General features: G+C 40.5%; 1 protein-coding gene across 1 annotated transcript in view; it reads right to left on the bottom strand.

The window, feature by feature from the left end:
• Window positions 1-24,728, bottom strand: part of enpp2l (ectonucleotide pyrophosphatase/phosphodiesterase 2-like) — a 55,319-nt gene that overhangs the window by 20,503 nt on the left and 10,088 nt on the right. Inside the window, exons 8-24 of the mRNA XM_084739994.1 lie at window positions 24,557-24,676; window positions 24,139-24,194; window positions 23,145-23,210; window positions 21,918-21,990; window positions 21,708-21,816; window positions 20,429-20,554; window positions 20,255-20,286; window positions 20,002-20,129; window positions 19,350-19,428; window positions 18,832-18,919; window positions 17,725-17,897; window positions 17,558-17,618; window positions 16,974-17,113; window positions 15,563-15,698; window positions 14,595-14,672; window positions 7,017-7,149; window positions 6,047-6,200 (exon numbers count right to left, since the gene is read on the bottom strand). Coding sequence (XP_084596120.1) covers window positions 6,047-6,200; window positions 7,017-7,149; window positions 14,595-14,672; window positions 15,563-15,698; window positions 16,974-17,113; window positions 17,558-17,618; window positions 17,725-17,897; window positions 18,832-18,919; window positions 19,350-19,428; window positions 20,002-20,129; window positions 20,255-20,286; window positions 20,429-20,554; window positions 21,708-21,816; window positions 21,918-21,990; window positions 23,145-23,210; window positions 24,139-24,194; window positions 24,557-24,676 — 1,752 coding nt within the window. The remainder of the gene's footprint in view (window positions 1-6,046; window positions 6,201-7,016; window positions 7,150-14,594; window positions 14,673-15,562; window positions 15,699-16,973; window positions 17,114-17,557; window positions 17,619-17,724; window positions 17,898-18,831; window positions 18,920-19,349; window positions 19,429-20,001; window positions 20,130-20,254; window positions 20,287-20,428; window positions 20,555-21,707; window positions 21,817-21,917; window positions 21,991-23,144; window positions 23,211-24,138; window positions 24,195-24,556; window positions 24,677-24,728) is intronic.

Below are 24,728 nucleotides of genomic sequence, written 5' to 3' on the forward strand. Positions count from 1 at the left end.
CAAGGACAAACATACTTTATCATTAAGGCTTGAAGAAATTTGTCAAAAAGACTGATCGTCCAGACAGCCTAATGGGTTTGCTGAAAAACATTACAGACACATGCATTTGATTCAAACTATGATGAATAATTCCTCTGATCAATCTGATAGTATGACCAGTATGACTCAGAGGGTGGTTTATGGAGAGATCACACAAATCCATCCTCTGTTCAAGGTCAGTTAATTTCATGGACTCATGACATTTCCCAGAAATGTATCTAATCATTATGGATGAGTAACACCAGTCAGACTACGTACATCCAGCTTTGTCTTTTTGTCAGGTTAAAAGTGGAAATACATCAGACGAGATACACTCTCTCAGTCTATATTTGTGGATTTGTGATTCTTGATCTCTTACGAAACAGATCTCTCAACCTAAAATAAGGAGTTCCACATCCAACCAATCACAAGTCATCAGTGAGATCAGCACCTCAAGATTCATTCAACCAAACAACAAAGAGAGAGGAACACGAATTCCCCTCCAAAGATTCCCCTCAGAAGGCGAGACTGCACAAGTTTCCTCCAGTCTGCAAACAAAGTGTGATGATGACATCTTAAACACGATCACTGTTGCACAACAGCATGTTTATAGTCTGCAGGGTACAGTCTTCAGTGGTCTGATGTAGGCTTGGGTGGTATTATGGTATACCAGGGTATTAAGAAATCCAGACGGTGTGATTTTCAGTACCATCATAAATACAGATGACCAAAGTGGAGTGTGTGTGTGTGCACGTGTGTGTGCGTTATTTCCCAGCAGCGTGAATGGTGCCGCAATGACAAACAGCTCCGCCTACGTTGTGGGATCAGTAATTATACCATTTTGCACAAGTTTTACAAAAATACTGCCTAATTAAATGTCAGGAGGGTATGAAGGTATGAAAAAATGGATTCCACTCCAGCCTAGTCTGATATGACTAAAGAAATATATACCAAGACACACAAAGAAGAGATCAGTTCCCGTTTCTTTCTTCTGCATTTGACTGTTTTTATCTCATCAAAGGTCAGAACCGTCTGTGCAAACACTGTTCAGTTGTTCGTGTGCTCTTTACTCCTCCACTGCTGTGCGTGTCTGTGTGTATTCAACACCACACGCTGCAAACAAACGCAGGGCACTGCGAAATGAATTTTTGTTTCGCATGTCACAGATTCTTGGATTTCATTTCACACCTTGCTTACTCTTGCACAAGACCAGAAGGAATGCATACGTGAGTCACACTTCACACATCGATCAGAGGAATATGGATAAAAAGTCAAAATTATAATAAAAAGTCAAAATGATGAGATAAACAGTCAAAATTATGCAATAAAACATCATAGTGATGATAAAATGTCATAATTACAAAATAAGTTATAATTTGACGTTTAAAAAGTTGAAATTATGACATTCAGAAAAGAAATTATGAAACAAAAACTCACAATGAGTCACTAGATAAAGGTTTGACTTTTTTTCCAATAGTTTTTAACTCATAATTTCAACTTTTTAGCTCATAATTTTAACTTTTTGTCTCTCATCTCTGGTGGACAGTATCCAACAGAAAATAGAACAGACAATGAAGTTCCATGTTTCAAAATGTGTCACCTCTCTGGAAGTAGACTTATGGTGACTATAACCTGGTCGAGTCGATTTAAAACAACCACTTGACTAATAACTTCAGCCTCAGTAAAATCTATACAACTTTCCTGCTGGCTAATGATGGCCCTAAAGTGTAACCTTAAGCTAACTGAGAGTTGCCTGTTACAGTTTATCCCGCACACAACAATTTCAAGCACTTTATCCAAAATCTAAACACTTTTCAAACTTTGAAAAAAATGCCCCATTCTAGGTTTTCCAGCACCTGTATGAGTCCTGTTCACTGTAGTTTATTTTGACTCGATCCAACACACCGTCCTGCTGCCCCCATAGTCCCCAACAAATGTGCAAATGCTGTTTGATAAATCTAACAGCTGTTTTAGGAAATTACTAAAAAATGAAACTATATATTTGTTGTTTTTATAGATTAACACCCACAGTAAGAAAAAATGAAAGGAATGAAGGATTTCCCAAATGCTGAAACCTTTCAGGTGATTTTCTCTGTCAAACAGGCATAAAGAAAATACCAAAACGATACTGATATTGTGCTGAAAAAAAAAAGGTTTTGTAAGGGCCAGTACCTATAAAAAGACAATATAATTCAATATAAATGACTCAACAGAGTTAAAGCAGCAGAGCGTGCGTATGGTGGCTGTTTAGGTTCAAATAATTAATCTTGTGGTGACACATTTACACTGTGAAGGCTTCTCTGGTAATGACTCTGCCTTAAAATAGAGCTACAGTTTAATCTCTACTGTGTACATATTTGCAGTGAGAGTAAACCATGTACAGAATGTTTATCGTCGTGCAGCAGAAGCTCTTGCAGAGCCGCATGGACACTTGTGCAGAAAGAAACTGACGTCTTTACAGTTTTTACTTTCTATAAACAACAGAAAAGATCTCCGCATTCTCCTCTCTTCCTGTTGCCAAACTAAACGTCTGTAAACAATTGAGGACTAAATCTCACGACACCTCTGAGTCATGCAAGGAAGCAAAGTGTCCAAGAAAGACACAAAATGATTCTCCTCACCCATCTGAAGCATTTTGTACTCTTGATTCCATCTTTGTTTCAACTTGAAGTATATTTCAATTACATTTTGGGAAGTCAATCTAAATTTACAAATGTATTTATTCACACACTTTGTTTGCAGTATGCATATATTTCTTATGTGATACAAGTGTATTTTATCTGAAAAGTGGATTAAATGTGCATACAGTGGAGTACACTCAAAAGGACACTTAAATGGACAAATGATATACGATTTTTTTTATGATGATGAGTGAACAGGGTTCAGCTCCCTCTCAGTACAGACAGAGCCTGTGTATCGAGCTTGCAGTGAATTATTAGAAAAACGAAAAATGTAAAGAGCTTCTTTTTTTATTTTTACAAAAATGCAAAAACATCTAATAGAATCCAGAGAGGCTGGGTTAACCTCATAATTTTCGTCGACATCAACGTGATCCTCATTGATGAGGTCTGCGCTTGATCCAATAATAGGCCAACGAGTGCTTAAAATAAACGTCTTGATGTCTGGGACCTGTAGGAAACCTTCTCTGACTCAGTGGAACCACCTCAGTCGTCAGTGATTAACAGTCAGGCATCTGGTATTATATACGTCCTTTACATGCGTCATCTTAAACTGACGTCCAAGGAGTCATATGAACACATCACACATAAACTGATTTCCCCATGTTGTTTTGTCAGCGTGAATAATGAATATGACAACTTTTGAAATCGGTCCAGTATCGGGCAAAAGCGCTGCTGCTGACTGATGAAAGACTGAGCTGCAGAGTAATTCCTCAACAAATTTCATTCTTTTAAACTGAAGCAGCTGTTTTATTGCTCTTGCCAAACCTAAACAAAACAATTTAGAAGTAGTTAAGTAATTTTCTTTGCTGTAAAAAATTCAAATCGTCTGAATATTAAAATTGATGAAGTTGACACAACACAACACATGCGTACTGGAAAGCCCTCATTTAACCCCTCTGAACATACCGAGCCCCCCAGAAGAAAACAGGAGATCTACAGTTTCTTTTGTGCAAGTTCTCGGCATCCAGCTGATCCTGAACTGTGTGGTGGTTTTAAAATGAGCCTCAAAAACCACCACTGACCACAAAAACTGTAAGCTGTTCACTCTGAATTTCAACAGCCTACCTGGGAACACCACAAACTGAAGTCAACCAGAGAAAAAAATGTCAAGTGATGTAGCAGAAATGACAGTCTGCGTAGGCAGAAGGATGAGTCAAACAAACAGGGAATTCCCCCAAGAGATGACAGTTCCTGCCCACAGAGAAACCAAAAGTCAACGTCTACTTAATTGAACTTCAGTATGTAACTCAACTTCCATATCTAGTGTACTTATTTTAAAGGTGCCATTCTCATACAGGACACATTTTGTCAAATTCAGCAAATATTGCCTCACAGTCTGTTGTCTCCGTCTGTAAATGGGCCTGCACACAGTACGAGGAGGAAGAGAAAGGGGAGCGAAAAGGACAGTAAATCATCTGAAGGATTACTGAGGGAGGATTTATTTGGCTCTTGAGTTATATAAACAATCTTTGTCCAGAATCACATTCCCCACCTTTAACCCAAACCACAACCTTTTCCTAAATCTAAGCAAACAGTTTTATTGCCTAAACCAACCAAAGAAAAACAACCTTTTGACGCAGACAAACATCACCATGAAAATGAATTTGGACTAATAATTGTCCTATGTCCAAATCTCATAAAAAAAATGCCTGATTAAACTGCATTGAATGACAAGAACAAGTTTCAAATGTGAACACACGACACACAAAATGCCCCCCAACGTAGACAGGAGGTTAATAAGTGGAAGGAGCCACAATGACGTCACCCAGTGGTTTGTGGACAGTCATTTTGAAGCCTCGAGTTCGGCATGACGTGGGCTGCCATCTTGGTTTTTTGCACACCGAGCATGCTCAGCATCGACAAGAGCGTGGAACTGGTGGGTAACATACTGCGAGGTGGGCGGTGCCTGTCCGGCAGAAATAATGGCGACCTGCCTGGTCACGATCTGTCACTAAAACACGTTTCCGAAAACATTTTAACCAAGAAATAAGTAAAGTGTAACCGAGTTCCTGAAAATTAGTTACCAGTTACAGTTCCTAGTTACTGCTCTCAGAAAGTAACTGAATTACTAACAGAATTACTGCATTATAAAAGTAACTAGTTACTAGGAAAAAACACAATCTTTTGCTTCAATACTTGTGTTGATGCACACATTATTCTAGTGTTGCTGAAGCATAGTATGAGACAAAACAACTCAAGTTTCATGTTTCCATTGTAGCCTTTATCACTATGGTGAAAAGTAAGTCATGGAACAATAAAACACAATAGATATGTTTTAAAACAATGTTGGTACATTTGTTGTAGCCCCAACAGGCTTTCAAATCAAGTATTAGTATTAGTAAAACCTGCCTAGCTTAGCAATTTAGCTAATTTTAGCTAAATGATTCAGATCGTTTTACACATGGGCAGATCGCCAACATGTATAAAACACATTTTGGGTCAACTTACCCAGGGATTCATCTTACCCCACTCTCCCCTCTCTAAAAAAATTCAAACCAGGTGGTGTTAGTAGCATCAAATTTAAACAGGTTCTTGCAGTGTCCAGCCACAGCGTCTTCAATAATGATGCATGACAGAACCTCATATGTGCTCCAGTCATGCAGAACAGTAGAACATCTAATATTCTCCATGAGGGGATGAAGGCTGGGAACAAATAAAGCCGACTGCGCTGACGAAGTGCAGATGAAGGTTATGCACTGTAACAAGCCAGGAATGACCAGAATAGGAAAAACACAGCTCTCCATGTGCTTACAGAAAGGAGGGAGAGCAGACAACCACCTGACATGAATCACAAAACACTCAGTGCAGATTGAGGCCAAAAGAACTGAGACGTCCTACAGAGGAGAACGAGAGGCCAACATTGTTACTGCATGCCAAACTAGAGGAAGGGAGATTCCCTCCTAAGACACTTCCAGTGTAAGAAATGGGAAAGAACCGCACTAAAAATACAGTGACTCTGGAAGATACCCACCTCCATCATTTACCTGAAGCCTCACAATGGCTTCAGGTAAAGTTATATATAAATTATTAATCAGTTAGTAAAATAGCTGCTGAATATTTTTCAGACTCATTAAGCTAAAATTTCATGTACAGTTGTACTGCTGATTTAATAATTTGCATCATATGCTCATATGTTCTGTTTGTTAAAATCTTAATGTGTAAAGCAGCTGTCAGATAAATGTGGTGCCAATAAAAAGTGCAAGATTTGTCTCTCAAAGTGTCACGAAATGGAAACGCTTGAGTAAATCTGTACTGTGTCTCCTCTGTCTTATTCGATAACCGCCCACTCTGAGCTGCAGTGACAGCTGGGACAGCGCTGCCCCCTGCTGGAGACTGTTTGAACTCACACTGCAGGTCTCACTGTTGTCCAGTCTGTGTGGCAGCAGGAAAGAGAAGACGCTGAGCGGCCCGTCACACTCCTCCACCGTCTGGTTCAGCTCCTGGCAGCTCGTCACCACCGTATAGTAGTGGGTGGGGACGGGTGGACCATCAGCCAAGAACCTGGACAGAGGACGAGAGGTCAAACTCAACAACAACAACAACAACAAAAACACAATACGTTTTAACATTAATTTGCTTTGCTAAATGTCACATTTACACTGGTTGTTTTGAATCCAGTGATACCCAACATTTGATGCACCTCCATGTAGTTTTTGGGACACAGCCTTTTCTGTTGCACACTATTTTTATTTTTAGGATTATGTTCATATGTTCAAAAACATTTATGCACTTAATGACCAGATAGACTCAAATAAGAATTAATCATTAAAGAAATATTTCCCCGATGCACTTTTAGGGAGAAACGATGTCTCTAGTTTGTGGTTGTGAAGTTTGATGAGGCAGTGGAGTCATTTAAAAATGGTCTCACTGCAGTGAAACAGCTACTACAGGAACTAACACCATCACACACGAATACAGCAATTTATGATATTCAATGCTGTTTCTGGACCCCAGCATGCAGTAGTATTTTAACAGAATTACACATTTGAATTCCATGAAAAAAAAACAAAAAACTGTTTTTCACAAATTTTGGGGCGTTATTTAACCAACTCCCTGACAAACTGACATGACATGGTTGGTACAAATGGATTCTTTATGTCTCTAGTTTTTTTTTTCTTCTAGTTTTGATATATGGCATCTTCTAGCTTTAAAACTGAGCACATTACCGACACTTAATGACAATAATGTCGGCTGCTGATGGGGACGTCCCAAATAGGTTGAATCCCTATTTTATATATGATGTTTGAAGCAGGTTGTTTCTGCCCTCCTCTTTAGACTTGAAGCTCAGGCGGGTTGCCTGCAGGCTGCAGGACTTACTCTTTTATCTTCTCTGTGGTGTCTCGGAGGCCGTCATAGTTGTTGTCAAAAATGGGTCCGACGAGGACGTTGATGCCGTTGCTTTCCTCTGCATAACGCCTCAGCAGCGTCCCCTGCAGGTAATTCCAGATCCCTGCAGACAGAAGAAGAGATGAGAGGTGAGACGCAGCTATACAAAGAAGATACTGATAAATATCAGATGTAAGTCAGTGTCATCGGCCTCGGATTTGATGGATGCTCCTTCCTAAACTCGTATCCAACTTGGTACCCAAGTTTGAAGAAATTCACTCAAAGGGGGTCTTGTTTTATCACCTTCACAAGAGTGGGATGACTTGAAAATGTAATGCCTGTGACCGCAGCTGTCGCCGGCGTGCAAACATAAAAAAAGGGGTTTTCAAAAATTCACAAAAGGTGCAGCAGTTTTCAAGATCAGATGTGGACAAGTCATGCACCCACACACACAAACGCACACATGCACAAGCAACTGCATGATTTTCTCCGGGGATACACCTGGTGGAGAAACTACCAAACGGCAGACCAGCAGCTCCTGTGCTCCGTGAGGTAAAATTACAGATTCTGCCAAAGGACTCTGATTGGTTTGGAGAGAGATATTCGTATTTTAGCTTCCCAGAAAAAGCTGTCTGACAGCAAGGTGATGAAGTGGTGAAAATATTCTAAATTAAGCGTACACTTCTCTGATAACTGATATTGTTTGTTTTAGGTGTCTAAAATATACATTTAGTTGCTGACCCTGTCCACAGCTGGTACTCCTGCTGCTTCTCCAAACTGGGTCCACATTTACCATCATTTACTGTGAGGAACTACCTCAAACACACACACTTCAAATAATCCAAACTATCCCTTTAATTTCTAAACATGCAGTTAGTTGTGAAAAGTTACAGTAGTCCAGAGATCATAAAAATCTGTTGACCCTTCATCACCGCATCATCTTCAAATAGCATGAAAGGAAAAAACTTAAATTGTACTCAGGCAGTAACGGACAGACTATTTTCATTATTGATTAATCTGTCTGTTTTGTCTAATCTATGGTGAAAAATGTTGATCAGAGTTTCCAGAAGCCCAAAGTGACATCTCAAATATCTTGTTTTGTCCAAAATAAACCAGTTCACTGCCATAAATGATTAAAGAAACCAGAAAATATTCACATTTAAGAAGCTGAAATCAGACAATCTGGATATTTTTTTCTCAAACAATGACTCAAAGTGATTAATTGACTATTATAAAATAGTTGGTGATTACTTTAATAGTCAACTAATAATGTATTAATCTATTTATTGTTGCAGCTCTAAAGTTCAGTACATGAGTAAATGTATTTAGATGGAAAACTGCACAGCAGCAGTATGATGAGTTTACTATCACAGACAGTGTTCACAGATGTTCTTACAGACAAAACTGTGCACTGATTAAAAAAACCTGCATGTTTTCATGATTTTATTTTTCTGCTTGTGATTTCAATAAATAAAATAATTTGTAGCTCGCTTTGAAAATAATCTCAAGGGTAAAAAATAACAAAAATGTCTCCTCTCTAAATGATTCCCCTGACAAGTTATTTTTTTCTCGAATGCAATAACTTTCCTTTAAAAACTCTGCATAATAACGGCACATTGGTTTTCAAGCAATCCATTACATGAAATTCATTGATTAATTCCACTAATTGCTTTATTTTGCTGCTTCCGGCTTTCTTAGTGTGTAGACGCTCTGCTGCTTGCGCTCCGCTTTGCTTACATTCTTTTGCAGATATACTTGTTTTTTCCTGCTAAAAGCTACAGAAAGTAGATCCTGGATACTTATAAATCACTGGGTTTTTAATTTGTGATAGATACAGAGGACTACTACCATATTTTTTGCCACTTTTTTCAAGTGTACGAACAGGGCTGAGGCACAGTGCAAGCCTTTTGCTGTGTCTGTGACTGGAGCCTGTGATTAAGACAAGGACAACATGGCAAAATCTGTGAGCTGCACAGAGTGTGAGCGACTAACCGAGACGATAAGGCAGCTTCAAAAGAAGAATGAAACACTACAACAAATTCGTGAGAGTGAGCAGTTCATTGACTCTGTGGCAGCTACTATACAAGGTGCTGATGGACAGACTTCTATATACGGAAATACATCAAATGTGGAGCATACCACTGCTGACCTGGCTGACACAATCCCATGGATATGTCCTAACACCACTGGATCAGCTGCAGAGGCTCCCAAACTGGCCTTTCCTAACGACTCTTCCTACTGGCACAGGACTGGTGCTCGACCAAAAGCATCAACTCCGGCTAGATCTTGGGCTGATGTTGTTAGACCCACAGGCAAATCCAGCAGGCAATCAGTCAGGAGAGCCCCAACGCTCACCCCTCCACTCGAACTGTCTCTACAAAACAGGTACGATGCACTGGCTCCAAATGAAATGTGTGATAATACTAACTACACGAATCCCAGGGAAGCCAATCACACTCGTGGTATTAAGGCTATCCAAAATCCAAACAATAGCCCAAAAAACAATGCTAGACGAAGGGCCAGAAAAAACCTTGCTAACTCCACACCTGAGAAGCCAAGGGCAAAGAGAAATATCCTCAACCCCACATCTGATCAGCCAGACACCATCCTGATCGGGGACTCAATAACTAAGCATGTAAGAATGGCAAAGACTGAAAATCTAACAGTGTCTGGCACATCTGTCAGGGAGCTAACAGAGCTGTTGCCAGTGATCCTCTCTACACACCCAAGTAACATGAGGATCATTATCCACGCTGGGTCTTTTGATATTCTCCGAAGGAAAACTGGCTCTGAGACCCTAAAAAAGGACTTTTCCCTGCTCCTGGAGAAACTGACTGATTGTCAGTCACAAAATGTGTTCATTTCTGGCCCCATTCCAACTCTGGGAAAAGGAATTGAGTCTTTCACCAGACTCCTTGCCCTGAATACATGGTTGACATCGGCGTGCTTCACTCATGGGATAAAGTTTATTGACAATTTTAACATCTTTTGGAACTGTAAGGACCGCTTTCAGCGAGATGGGATTCATCCAAACATCACTGGATCCAGACTACTCGGGGCCAACCTACGTCATGCTCTTGGAAGGCTAAACCAAAACAAGAATGGACAGATAAGAGCCAAGGACAAACACGGGGCACAGAGACAGACAACCTGCATCTCTCCCCCTTCACCTGACCCTCTGCTCCACATCACCCAAGGCATTCAGAGGATGTCCCTGTCCCAGTCAAGGATCCAACAACCCCCCTCCTGCCCTCCACCACAACCACCACAGAGCCAGCGTCAATCTTCCCCACCACCACCGCAACCACCATGGAACCAGCATCAACCTTCCCCTCCTCCACCACGCTCACCAATCAAGCTCACGCTGAAGCTTAGTCAAACTGACAAACTCTTAAATAGCAGCCCCAGACCCAATCACCCAGCTGTTTGTCAGAGATGAGACAGACCCCATGCCGCTTCCTTAAACATACCGGCAATCTTAAATAGCCGGTGGCATGGTCAAACACATCTTGAGATTGAAAAGTATCAGCCAGAGGCGTCTCCAAGGTCTGTCATTCCTGTTTTGACTAGCATCAGGAAAAACAATGTGTATTCAAAACGCACAGCTACGTTACCTAATCTGACTCCAGTTATGCGTCAGCCACAGACTGTGTCAGATAACAGCATTAGTACACTAAACTTTGCTTTATTAAATGTCAGGTCTCTGGTTGGCAAGTCACTATTAATTAATGATTTTATTATCAACAAAAACCTTGATTTTATGTTTTTAACTGAAACTTGGTTAAATGAAAACAATAGCGCAGCAGTTCTTATTGAATCAGCCCCCCCAAACTTCCATTTTATCAGCTCAGTTAGACAACTTAGGAAAGGAGGTGGAGTAGCCACTTTATTCAAGGATGTTTACCAGTGCAAACAGTTATCATATGGGAAGTTTGAGTCTTTTGAATATGTAGCACTGCAGTTGAGATCCTCCTGTCGAGCAGTATTAGTAACCATTTACAGGCCACCAAAATATAATGCACACTTTGTTGATGACTTTTCTAGACTATTGTCTGTTGTGTGTATTGATTTCAACTGTGTTGTTATAGTGGGTGATTTTAATATTCATATTGATAATCCCAAAGATGGCAGTGCAAAAGAACTTTTCTACATCCTGGACAACTTTGGACTTTCCCAGCATGTAACAGATCCAACACACAATAAGGGACATATTTTAGATCTAATTATTTCCAAAGGGCTCAACATTTCTGAGGTTGTGGTGACTGATGTTGCCTTTTCTGATCATTACTGTGTTTTCTTTAAAATGGCCATCTCCGCTAACACCAGTAAAATTACAACAGAGGTGATCAGAAAACGCTATATCAACGAAAACACCTGTACACTATTCACCCAGGATTTTACACCTACACCAGCTCTGCCCTCAGTCTCTGTCGATGATCTGGTTCATAGTTTCAGCTCTAAAGCTATGAATATTATGGACACTGTTGCTCCTATGAAGGTCAAAGTTGTCTCTGGTAAGAAAAAAGCACCATGGAGGAATGCCGCACTGATAAAAGCTCAAAAAAGAGAATGTAGAAAAGCAGAACGCAGGTGGCGAAAAAACAAACTCCAGGTTCATTATGACATCTATAAGGAAAGTCTGCGCATCTATAACTTGGAGCTAAAAAGGGCAAGGCAGTCCTTTTTCTCTGAGATTATCAACAAAAATAACAACAATGCACGGACCTTATTCACTGTTGTTGACAGACTGACAAACCCCTCAGCATCAGTCCCTCCTGAACTGCTGTCCACCAAGGGATGCAATGACTTTGCCTCTTTTCTTACAGACAAGATTTTAAAGATAAGACAGACAGTCAACACAGTGGCTATTTCACCTATTTCACCTGTGCCTCATAACACTGCTCCAGTTAATTTAGCACTTTTTCACCCCTTAGATTATGCAACTTTGACGGACATAGTCAGAAATCTTAGGTCCACTACCTGCTGCCTCGACACTCTGCCTACAAGCTTTTTTAAGGATGTTTTTAACTGCATAGCATCAGATATACTTCAGATAGTAAACAGTTCTCTTCAGTCAGGCCTTTTTCCAACGGCCCTGAAGACCGCAGTCATTAAACCTCTTTTAAAAAAGCCTAACCTGGATGCCTCAGTAATAAACAATTACAGGCCCATATCAAACCTACCTTTTTTAGGAAAGATCATTGAAAAGGTTGTTTTTCAGCAACTTAATGCCTTCTTGGTGCAAAACAATTTCTTTAATGTCTATCAGTCTGGATTTCGAGCACATCACAGCACTGAGACTGCACTTGTAAAAGTTCTGAATGACATTCATCTGAGCAGTGATGCATCAAAGATTTCAGTTCTGGTATTACTGGACCTCAGTGCTGCATTCGACACAGTCGACCATAAGACTCTGCTCGACAGACTTGAAAAGTGGGTGGGACTTTCTGGTACTGTGTTAAATTGGTTTAAATCTTATTTACAAGACAGGGATTTCTTTGTGTCACTTGGCAATTATGAATCTGTGCGAACAAAAATGACATGTGGAGTTCCTCAAGGGTCCATTCTTGGGCCTCTTCTGTTCAACATCTATATGCTCCCTCTTGCTCAGATTATGGAATATCACAACATCTCCTACCATACCTATGCAGATGACACACAACTCTATATTACAGTGTCACCAGATGACTACAGTCCCCTACATCTGTTAAATAAGTGCATTGATGAAATCAATACATGGATGTGCCAGAATTTCCTACAACTAAACACAGACAAAACTGAGATAGTTGTTTTTGGCCCTGAAGAACAAAGATCAAAAGTGAGTGCTCACCTTGAATCCATGATGCTAAAACCTAAAAATCAAGCCAGAAATCTTGGTGTCATTCTGGACTCAGACCTAAATTTCACCAGTCACATAAAGACAATTACTAAATCAGCCTACTACCACCTTAAAAACATAGCGAGAATTAAAGGATTTCTGTCTAGGGAAGATACAGAAAAACTTGTTCATGCTTTCATTTTCAGCAGGCTGGACTATTGTAACGGCGTCTTCACAGGTCTGAGTAAAAAATCAATCAGACAACTGCAGCTCGTCCAGAACGCTGCTGCCAGAATCCTCACCAACACCAAGAGAGTGGAGCACATTACACCAGTGCTTAAATCATTGCACTGGCTTCCCGTGTGTCAAAGGATAGACTTTAAAATCTTGTTACTAGTTTACAAAGCATTAAATGGTCTCGGGCCTAAATATATCTGTGATTTGCTTATACGTTATGAAGCACCAAGACCCCTCAGATCATCTGGAACAGGTTTACTCAGTGTTCCCAGGATCAGAACCAAACAAGGTGAAGCAGCCTTTAGTTTCTGTGCTCCCCACCTGTGGAACAAACTTCCAGAACACCTGAGGTCAGCTGAAACTGTCGGTTTATTTAAATCAGGTCTTAAAACATTACTGTTTACTGCAGCCTACCAGTGAAGTGGATACGTTACATATTTTTAGGATAATCTGTAGCTATTGTTTTTATATTTGTCTACTGCCGCTTTTGTTTTATGTTTGCTTCTCTCTTTATATGCATTTCTGTAATGTTTTAAACTATTTATTGTCCTGCTTTTAGCTTTTGTTTTTAATTATCTCAAATGCAATTTTAATGCTCTTTTATTGTTTCTAATTTAATGCATTTTCAAGTTCTGTAAAGCACCTTGAATTGCCTTGTGTATGAATGGTGCTATATAAATAAAATTGCCTTGCCTTGCCTTATGAGCATGGTTTTCTTTCACAACAGAAAAGTGAAATCATCAAATTACAGTTTACTGGAGCTGTTAAACATCCTGAAATGGGCTGGAACATAAAACTGTCTTCATAATCTTTATTACTCATCAGTCAGAAGTACTTTGGGTTCTTAAAAGCGGGACAGCGGTCGATGTTTGAACTCAGTCATAATGTGATGTGGGAAGTGAAGCTCATTCTGCATCCTCTCTGATCACAGAGAAAGTCATCGTAGCTGTTTCCCTTCACTCCTGATGTAACTCATCCACTTTACACCCTCAAGAAAGAAACCACTAAATCCGAGCTGACGACAACGATGAATGACGCGTATCTGCATGAGACAGCGATTCAGAGACACAGTGCGTGTTTTGTCCTGATAAGTCCTCTCCCTCTGCAGAGACAATGGGTATCAGGCCGTCCTCGCTCAGACCTGACATCACTACGTTTCTGTCCTTTGTCTCATGTTATACGACTGGCGTACAGGAAGAGAGAAGGGACACACAAATCTGATGATGACAGGCAGCTGAATGACGCAGAAATAACTTACAATACTTAACAAAAGCCCTGCAGAAAATACGATTTTCTTTTTTTTAAATTCGGACGTCAGCAGCATTGATTCAGCTTGATTCATTGATTCAGTTGAGGTTTAGCTTGTCTTTTTCAGTCACAATCCTCTGGGTTTAATCTCCCCTGTACGACTTTTGGGTTTAACGTATTGTGCTTCTTACGTGCCACCTTTTCCCACAGTTTGTGGTTCCATCATTTGTATTCTGAGTGTAAGCGAGGCGAAGCGTGTGACTCACTCTTGAAGGCCGGGTACATGGGAACGATGTTGGTGATGAGCGAAGCGTCATATCTGGACTCTGAGGACGTCGCCAGCTCTGTCAACAAAATCGCACAGTTATCATGTTAGTCATGAAAACATGTCAGAGGGGTGGTGAGAGAAAGTCAAAGCTGTATTTTTGCTTGGTTGACCACTGCATAATCAACATAGTGACATCTGAATCACCATGACAGTTTCACAATATCTGGTTCTAACCTGTAAATCTTTCATAAAATGCATCACTCTTTTGTTGTGTTGCTCTCTACACTATTACAGTAATTACTTTTACATATAAATGAACGTCCACATCAATGAATGACGGCAGTGTTTGTGTAATTACTCTTACTACCAGAAGGTGGAGACAAAGGTTAGACACTGCAGGTTTTATACAATGATACATCCTGCTTAGTAGGTTCAAAAAAACATCACATTTTAATATAACCACCTGTTATTACTTCATAACTGCCGTACAGCCCTGGTTTCATGAGAAATCTGAACATATATTATAAAAAATTCTACAATGTTTTTGTCTGATACAGTAGATCACTGATTATTAACAGTTAAGGCAGCAAAATTAACCCAAACTCCAACCAAACCTTTGCTAAAATAACTTCACCTTAAAGCAAAGACAGAATATAATCTGACATTAGTGCTGTGTCACCATGGCAACAATGACACAGGGTCCGGATTCAAGTCGTGTTGGACTCGTTCTGATTTTGCCCAAAGATCAGTCTATTGCAGGTTAGACCGTTTCTCAAAGATAAATCCTGACTATCTATAAGCCGAAAAACTTACCTTAACCACCTTAACCGCAGGCTGACTCAGACTCAGGACCCATGTTACCGTGGTAACAATCAGTGCCACCAACTGATCAGTAGCACCCAACAATAAAAAATAGGAAAACATGGCTGATAATTTGCAGTTTGCTCACACTGTTTACAGGTTTACCTGGAGGGAAGAGGAAGCCGTAGGTGAGGTGGTTGTTCTGGCTGTAGATGGTGCAGCTCTGACTGTGATCAGCTGACACTCTGGGGTCGGCCCGGACACACGGGGGGGACACCTCCGGGACGGGAGTCATGTCCTCCTGAGACACAAAGACACCATTTTCATACAGAGTCTAATGTGACGGAGCTCAGACAATCTGCCGCTGTCCTCGTTAATCCTTCCTGCGTGAGGAGGTTGGATTAAGATGCCAGGTGAAAATCAAAAAACGGGGATGATGTGGATGAAAGAGAGGGAATAAAATTATAGAGGAGAACACATGAAAGTGAAATTTAAAATAAATTTAAATGAGCTGCAACAGCAAACAAAAACAAAATGTGTTTCTGGTGCCGTGTTCACACACATGCTTGCTGTGTTTGTGTGCAGGTGTTGACGTACGCTGGTGTGTGTTTGTGTGTTTGTGTGTGTGTCTCATGTGTGAGCAGCTGCACCTCGTAAACCTGCAGCGTGTTCAGTAAACATCTGGGAAACGTGCGTTTAGCGTCGGACAGATGCAGTCTGTGTGTTTACTGCCGTGTGTCGGACATGTTTGCGTTTATGTTTGCATGTTTGCGGGGCTCCGTCGTGTTCGGCCACGACACAAACATGACATCACCTGCTATAAACAGCCGTTGTGTGTTTTGTGTGTAATGAACATGGCCTGTGTCAGAAACACCCAGCTGCACCACATGAAGGACGGGGAGTCAGGAGCTGATGGAGTTCAGGGAAAGTCTGAAAACTGTCTGATGTTGATGAAGCCAGCAGGAGAGAGTCTGCTGCACACTGCACATTCTGCATTTTATCTCTGTTCTTCAGAAATTTCTGGGCTCACAGAGCAGCGTACAAGAATTTAAAATTACATTCCTCTGCTTATATTTGCAATATATTTTACTTTATTTCAGTTCACTATTAAAAAAATCTGTTTTGGACAGAATTTCTCGTAGTAAGATTTTATTTTTATAGTGTCTGTTACAAAGCGGCGCACAGGATACAGATACAGAAAAACAATCAGCATACATCACAGACAGAAACTGCACGTTCCCAGAACGTCCCTGCTGGTGTCAAGGACATCAGAACGTTCCTGGACTCTCATGATGTGGAATTCTTTGAATGTCAGAGGAACGTTATTCGTTCTACTTTCAGGGAACATTGGAACATGCTGAGAACCGTCCCAGATAGAAACTGCACATTCTAAGAACGTCCCTGCTGGTGTAAAGGACGCTGACATGTAACGTTCCCAGAACATTCCCAGATGGTTACGATACGGAGTTGAGGGAAGGGGGAGGTTATTTGGTGGACTTTTACGAAACATGTGTGTGTGTGTGTGTGTGTGTGTGTGTGTGTGTGTGTGTGTGTGTGTGTGTGTGTGTGTGTGTACCTGTCGTGGCAGTGTGTATGCTGTCCACAGAGGCATGGCCAGCTCTTTGCTGTACCCACTGATGAACTCCACATGATGAAGCAAACTGTACTGAGTGTCAAACATCACAGCTGGACGACCAAATGGGAGGTGGGTACTGTCTGCGCACGCACACACACACACACACACACACACACACACACAAGAAACAAATTTACTGCTGACAATTTTATTTTAACTTCATCCTGTTTTTTCATACTTTCTTTAGATTTGAATGTACTCTGGGTAGCTCTTTATTTTAATAAAGTGTCGATCTTGACTGAATATATATTTATATTATTTATATTTTGTTACAAAAACATAATAAACAAATAATGTTTCCAAGATGTCCCCTGTTGGGGGAGACTCAGCACTGAATTACAGTGATGTGTGCTGGATAATTATGGTTTAAAAATACCTGACAAAAAGATTTTCACATCTATTTCAGTGGATACTTGCTGATTCTTTTGCAGTGTGGAATAATATGGACAAGCTGCTGCACACTTACAGCCCTTCTAGACAGTAATTTCTCTTTAAAAAGAGGCTGAAGTGAAGGAGAAACCTACTGTAAGTGTAGATTCCATCTGGTGCAGGACTGAAGGCTTCAACGACCTCCTCCACTTTGTTCTGTAACACAAAAACACACATGACGAGATGCTTTTCTGCCCCTAATGGATGAACGATGCAGTTTAGTCAGTTTTGCTCCATGTCAGAAACGCTGTCCTCCTCTGACCTCATCGTCGCAGCTGCAGCCCAGGTAGTGGGTCACCTTGGCATCGGGCTCGGACGCCGGTGACGGCGCTGTCACCTCCTCCGGCATGGTGGGGTGGTACTGCGGCTCTTTCAGCATATCGTTCAAGCTGCCGTAAGTCCCGTTGTTCGGGGCCGGCTTCAACCCTAACAAGTCTGAGACAGGAAGAGAAGCAAAGAGACAGAGACAGGAGAGTCTGACTGTTTATTTAAAAAAATCATGTGTGTCTGAACACGTACACTCAAACAGGTTGTTTTACAGTTTGTCATGCAGATACAAAAAAGCTCTCTGTAGCTCTTTTAACACATTACACATGAAAATATGGCCTGTTAAATTACTAACCAATAAAATATAGTTTTTTTCTTATATTAAAGGGATAGTTCAGAGTTTTGAGTCAATGTTTTATACCATCTTGAAAGCTAAGGTTCGCTAGCAAAACATGTTTCAGACATGTATTCATTTCCGTGTACACAATATTTAGAATATTTTCACCACCAGACTGCCTTCACCAACAGGAAACTGCTGTCATGTAAGTCAAACCCCGTGCTCGCCAAACTAACCAAACTCCATTAGTGAAATCAGTAATTTTACCTCACAGAAGACTGGAGATGCTGGTCTGCAGCTGCCATCACTGGTTAGTTTGTCCGTGCTACTGTGTGACTACGGTGAAGCCGAACAAACCTTTTACAACACCAAAGCAATACAATAAAATACACAAGCTAACAAATCGAGGCAGCGGCAGACCAGCAACTCTCATGTTCTGTGAGGTAAAATTATTGTTTTAGTCAGTGGAGTCTGGTTGAGCTCAAGTGAGCAATTTGTGGCTTCTGAAACTGCAGTTTCCTGTCAGAAAAGTCTGTCTGACAGAAAGGTAAAGTGATGAAAACATTCTAAATATAGGGTACGCTTAAACTGATATTGATTTTCTTATATAATAAAGTAAGATTTGCTCAGCTTCCTACACCTCTATTCCAACCTGAGGGCGTGTCGACCACCATCTACTCTAAACTGACTATGGATAATACCTCACTCAACCACTCTTCAAATAATCCAAATCATCCCTTTAAAGATAAATAAAAATATTCTCACCACACATGACGTTGTATAATTCTATATTTTCAAATTCTGGAACTCTTTTCTGGAACTTGAAGCTCGGTCCATGACCCATGAATATGGTCTGCATGCAGAAAATAAGACGCATTAAACACAGACAATGACAGCTCTCTTCTAAAATCAATGAATAGCATCTGAATCACATCTACAGCTCTTAAAAAGGAGCTGAACAAAGTGGTTGCTACATGCAGATTGTATGTGATGTGTCTTCACATGATGTGATGTGAGCTTCACAAAAAATGTTATCAGTCAGTTGGACTGGGTTAAAAGAAATCTGTATATTTTGGGGGTGAAGTTGGTGAATTCAATCTGAGAGTTTATCTTAAAGAGGCTCCTTATCAGGCATCAGGGACAATAATAGCATACATTACAATATATATTATAATAAATAATAATAAATACAATATATCACATCACAGTCTGCATCACAGGAGAAAAAAAGACAATAGAGATAAAATTAAAGAAAACTGTCATTCTTTTCAAATTCACAGTACCCTCATGCTGGTTATCTTGTTGTCAAAGCCGTGGTCACCAAAGAAACCACATCGAGTCCTCAATTTCTCCGGCATTTTCCTGAAGCAAATATGAATAAATAATGTTTTTCAACAATCAAATGTTTCTGCACCCTTTAATAAAAATAATTAAAAAGAAAGAAAACTTGAGAAAATGTGAGAACATATTGCAAAAGTGTCTAAAAGCTCCATGTCTAAAATATGAAGTTTTCAGGTTTTTTTTAATGACAGTTTTTACTTTATTCCAATATGTCAGCAAGTTTCTATTTACCTCGAAGAGGAGCCAAAATCCTTCAACTCAACTCAAAACATGAACATTACTAGACATGCCTGACGTTAGAAAAATGATCAGAGGGCTCTTAAAATATGTCTGTTTGTACAATTAAAGAACAAAATGCCACTTCTTTTTTTAATTTCACTTAGAAGAAATTTGGTTTAATCACATTTCTTAACAGGAAACAAAGAAGTCTATATTGGTAACTGTTCACTGTTTTTGTAAAGTCAATAAAACGTTGTCTTCTCTCATGAATTCAAAGTAAATTGTATCACTTCTTTATGCTAATTGAACTAATTTCTCAGGATTGATAAGATGATATCATCTTCAGCAGAACTGAATCAGTGAGTCACGGGTTACCTGGCGATGTGCCACTTCCTCTCCATCAGCAGGTGGACGTCCTCAATCCTGCGGTTGTTGGCGTAGTGAAGCCTCTTGGGTAAATGCTGCTTCAGGTACGGCTTGAAGTGCTGAGTCGCCATTTTACACTGAAACAACAAACGCGAACGTGAACGACCGACGTCTGTTTCTCTCAGACGGACACAGGAAATACAGGACAGTTTGATCGATCACAGGAACAACAGTTTGTTTGTGGTTTCGTTGTCGTACTCACTGTGAGGTTTGCAACCACAACTTTTGGGTCATCTGGAGGAAACGCAAAAATATAATGTCAAATGAAGCCTGTTGTATCATTTTTGTTCTTTTCTTTTTGGTAAAACCAGTCTCTCTCTCTCTCTCTCTCTCTCTCTCTCTCTCTCTCTCTCCCTCTCTCTCTCTCTCGTCTTACATGTGGTGGATTTGGGGTCGCGGGGTCGTATTCTGCCCAGCGAGCCGGGGATCAGCATGATCTCGTCGATGTTGAGCGGGTAGTTGCTGAGAAACTCTGTCCGATCACAGTGGGCCTCCTCCATACCTGAGAGACACGAGAGACACCAAAGGGTTCTGTTACTGTTATTAAAGGGTCAGTTCACTTAAAAGTAACACGTTATATTAAAGATAAACAAATTTATTCACCTTCCTCTCTGTTCATATTCACACATCTGTCTCTGCTGCTGAAAAAAACACTTTGTGCTCCTCGAAAGACTGAACAAATTAAAGGGTAATTCAGATATTTTTACACCTGGGCCCTGTTGTTACTTTTTTTTTAGGTCTAACTGACTAAAAGTTGCAAAAAGTTTTAACATGTTGGTTTGGTTAAAACCTGTCTGGCATTGTGCATGGTGATGTGAGGCTTACATGCAGCTGATTGTCCATTAAAATGTGCAGTTCATGTGCTAATGTTGCTTCCAGAGGTGATTTTTTTACATGCTATGTACTTCAGCCACAGAGGTTCACATTTCTTTTTAAATGCTGAACCTTAATAGCAAAATGCTTCAGCTGGCTGCACATTTCCATCTTTTCTAGTTCACTTTATTTTGTCCCCTTTTTACCTTTTATTTTCTTCTGTTTATACTTGCTTGTGTGTCTTGAGATAGTTTGTGGTAAATGTTTAGGTTTTTTTTTAGTCTGTGCAGATTGCTGGTTCTGTATATTTTTTCTGCCCAGTGTTATTTTTTTAAGGAAGGGTTCTCCTGCAAACCAACTACTGTCCGGTCTAGTTGTTGCAGATTGTGCATTTTCATTGTGCAAATTAAATAAACTGAACCACTCTAGAATTTGTAGGAAAAAAAGCATGAGTTGAAAATATTCAGTGAAAATGTGAAGTTTTTCTCAGGGCTTTGCAGAGTGTGTGAGGAGGACCGTGAAGAGCAGAGGGACGGAGCTGCGGCTCGCCCACAGACAGCTGCTCCTCAGTTACAAGGTTCCAAGAGAGCTGAGCCGAAACTAAACGGTCACATGGAAACACTGCAGAGCACTGATTGGCTGTGCGTCACAAACCCAACATTTTTAAATAGTTACCCTCTATAGCAACCACAGTTAGTGCCATACTTTTTGATGGATTTTGTGCAGCTGTTAGTGTGGCTTTTCTCTGTAAGTCACCTGTGTACTCACCTACAAATAAGGTTGAACTGAAGATACGAAATATAACTAAACAAAACGTCCAGAGGATTATCTGGTGGTCTCACCGTGGTCTCCTACGATGATGACGTTGACGCAGCGATGCAGTTTCATCTGCTTCAGACCGTTCATCAGCTGACCGATGATGTTATCGATCTCCCTCAGAGGGTTATCCAGCTACAGGGATGAGAAACAGGATAAGAAATAAATGAAAATTTAATGATGAAATGAAGCACGACTCCCGCCTCAAACGACACCCTCAGACCTCACACACTCACCTCACTGCTCAGCGGCCCCAGTCGATGTCCGAAGGTGTCGGGCTGCTCTGAGTGGACGGCATAAACATACGGCCTGAGGACACAAAACACACACAGTTTAATCAGGATATGTGTTTTAACAAATCTGACAGTTCAGCTCTCCATTGTTCACTCCACACTAACATTAATCAGATGAGATCTTTCAGCTTATCTTACTGTAGAGAAAAGGTTACATCTGTTGTTGCTGAATGTATTCCCTGTTTAACCTTTTTGTAAACCCCAGGAAGATTAATTGGTCAGCCTCGGTTGTTTTTAATGTGCTTTATAAACTTGACTTAATAACCCTTAAAAATCTGTCAGGTGTGAAATCATTTTGACTGAGCCTGTTGTTTCTGGTACTGAGCATCTCAAAGAACTGAGAAACCTGAAAACATCTTAAAGTCGCTGCCTCGCTGCACTAAAACAACACTTATCAGCTCGTGACCCCTTCACTGACCCTGTGTCTGCTCCGCACTAAAAACAGCCTTTATCTTCAAGACTTCACGAGACACTCACCAACCCACTGACTAAATATAAAACACACAGCACTTCTTTTATAAACCTGTGCAAGAGTGACACAAAAATCTGAGATCTTTGATTTATGATGGAAGTTTTATTTCAAACTGTGTCTGCGTGTGTATTACCTCATCAACAATTAGAGAAAAGTGCACGTTTTCAGTAAAAGTTGCATAAGATCACAACTTGTTCATGCAGCTGCAAACACATCAGCACTCCACTGTCTCTTATCCTTACAAGCACGAGCAGTCGAGGGAAAAACAAGACCCTGACAGTTAAATATGTACTGACATGGTACATCTGGGGAAAATTACATCAAGAAAACTTCTGTCAAGACTTTATTATCACACATCATCTGTTATAATAAACTTCATCTTTATTTCATTCAGTTGTCTCTCCTGTTCTGCTGTAACCAAGAGGAATAGTGGTCAACTGTGCAGTGCTGTAACTAATAACATTAATAATGGCTTCATTCAACTCAGGTGGCCCAGTTCCAGGTTCCTGGTGTTGTGAATATTGTGTTGGCTCGCTGCCGCAGCTTATTGAGATGCTTCACTGAACCTGAGCCAACATTAATGTTATTAGTTCCACCTGTGCTTTTTCTACTACTGCAAGTCAAAGTTTCTGCCATGAGAATGACCCACGTTCACAAGAACCCAGTGAAAAAAGATCATAGAGGGAGACATACTGTACCTCTCGTTATCAGGCAGATGCAGCCAGCGCAGGATGGTCAAAATCCTCCTCTCCAGAGGAATCACCCTGGAAACAAAACACGGTGACAGACAGAGTGGATTCACTGCATGATTCAAGGGGAAAAAGTGGGTGGTGATCCGTCTATAATGACATCTGCGTGCAACAAGTCCTCTGGAAAATCATTTAGACCAAAGAATACCAGCCTCAGTCACCGTCACTAAGAAAAAGGTCGGATGTTTTACTAACTTTTTTTTTTGTGAATCAAACAATTTTTGCTCAGTGCTTCAACAAGCCGGTGTTTCAGCTGCTTTGAGTCTTCAATGTCCTCTGTTGTGACTGACAGTGTACTGTGGGACTATTGTCCCGTCGTGTCTGTGTGTCATTGTCAGTCAGTCTCAGGATGTGATGAGCGCTCAGCCTCTCTCGCCATCGTGATCATTATGTCATCGATATTCAGATGTTTTCTGAAACTAATCCGTCTGTGCTGTCAAATAAAAAGAGAGGCATCTGAACTCTAAATGGGAATATATCATCCACTTTAAACAATGAATTTTACATATTTTGAGGGACAATCGCTTTTTAAATGCCAATAATCAGCCACATTGTGTGATTTAAAGAACTCTTCTACTTTTTGACGTTCAGATTTCACAAAACAGACAGACAGCAGATGCAAAAGTGGACTGAAAACTGCAACATGCACACTGAGATTTTAGGTTTCATGAGATTTTGTGACACCGTTGTTAATAATCACCAATAAGACAACCGAGCAGGGTCTAAGATGACAGCTGCATCGGTCGCACATTTGAACTTATCAAAATTAAAACCAAAGAGCACTGTATGATTCATAAATAATGTAGTACTACATATTTATCCATACCTTCTAAACTCCCCTTTATGCTCTTGACTCTGTCTTTACGATTTTGTAAGTTACCAGTACGGTGGTGCGTTCAGTGTCTGAAGCTATTGAAAAATATTCCAGTACTAACTTAAGTACCAAGGCCAGAAGAAAGTCCCTGCTTTCACTCCTTGTTCCTCAGCTGTGATCCAGATCTGTAAAACACATAAAAAATTAATAAAATTAATAAAATTCAGCTTTTCATAACCCTTTTTTACGCTGAATCAAGTGACAAGCATGACATGTAAAACACCAGCGTTGGTGTCTAATTTTCGTGCCTTTCATACAGAATGGTGAGGCAGAATAACGTCACAACATCGTCGCCTTAAACAGACATTATAAAAGGGGATATAGGATGGGATATGAAGCCAGACTGTGAGCTTTGTGACTAAAAGTTTTAGTCGTGGCTAAAATCACCTGAACAGTAACATGCAGTAACCAGTGGAAGAAGAGTTTCTGTCTGTCAGTCTGAAATGACTCCAGTCCAAACTCAAGCTGGTACGCAGAGTTTACTCACAGGCTGTCCGCCCCACCAGCGGTGGTTCAGTTTCTCTCTGGTCCGCAGGCTGAAGGTGGCGTTAAACACGGGGTCGTGCATGGTGTTTCCCACAATCCCGTGCGACTCTGGATACAGACCCTGCAGAGAAAGCAATGTCACTGAATCAGACCTGCAGCAGCGTCACAACATG

The sequence above is a fragment of the Lutjanus erythropterus genome, chromosome 16, assembly GCF_056507025.1.
Source record: "Lutjanus erythropterus isolate fLutEry1 chromosome 16, fLutEry1.hap2, whole genome shotgun sequence".
In the NCBI taxonomy this organism is placed as follows: domain Eukaryota; kingdom Metazoa; phylum Chordata; class Actinopteri; order Lutjaniformes; family Lutjanidae; genus Lutjanus; species Lutjanus erythropterus.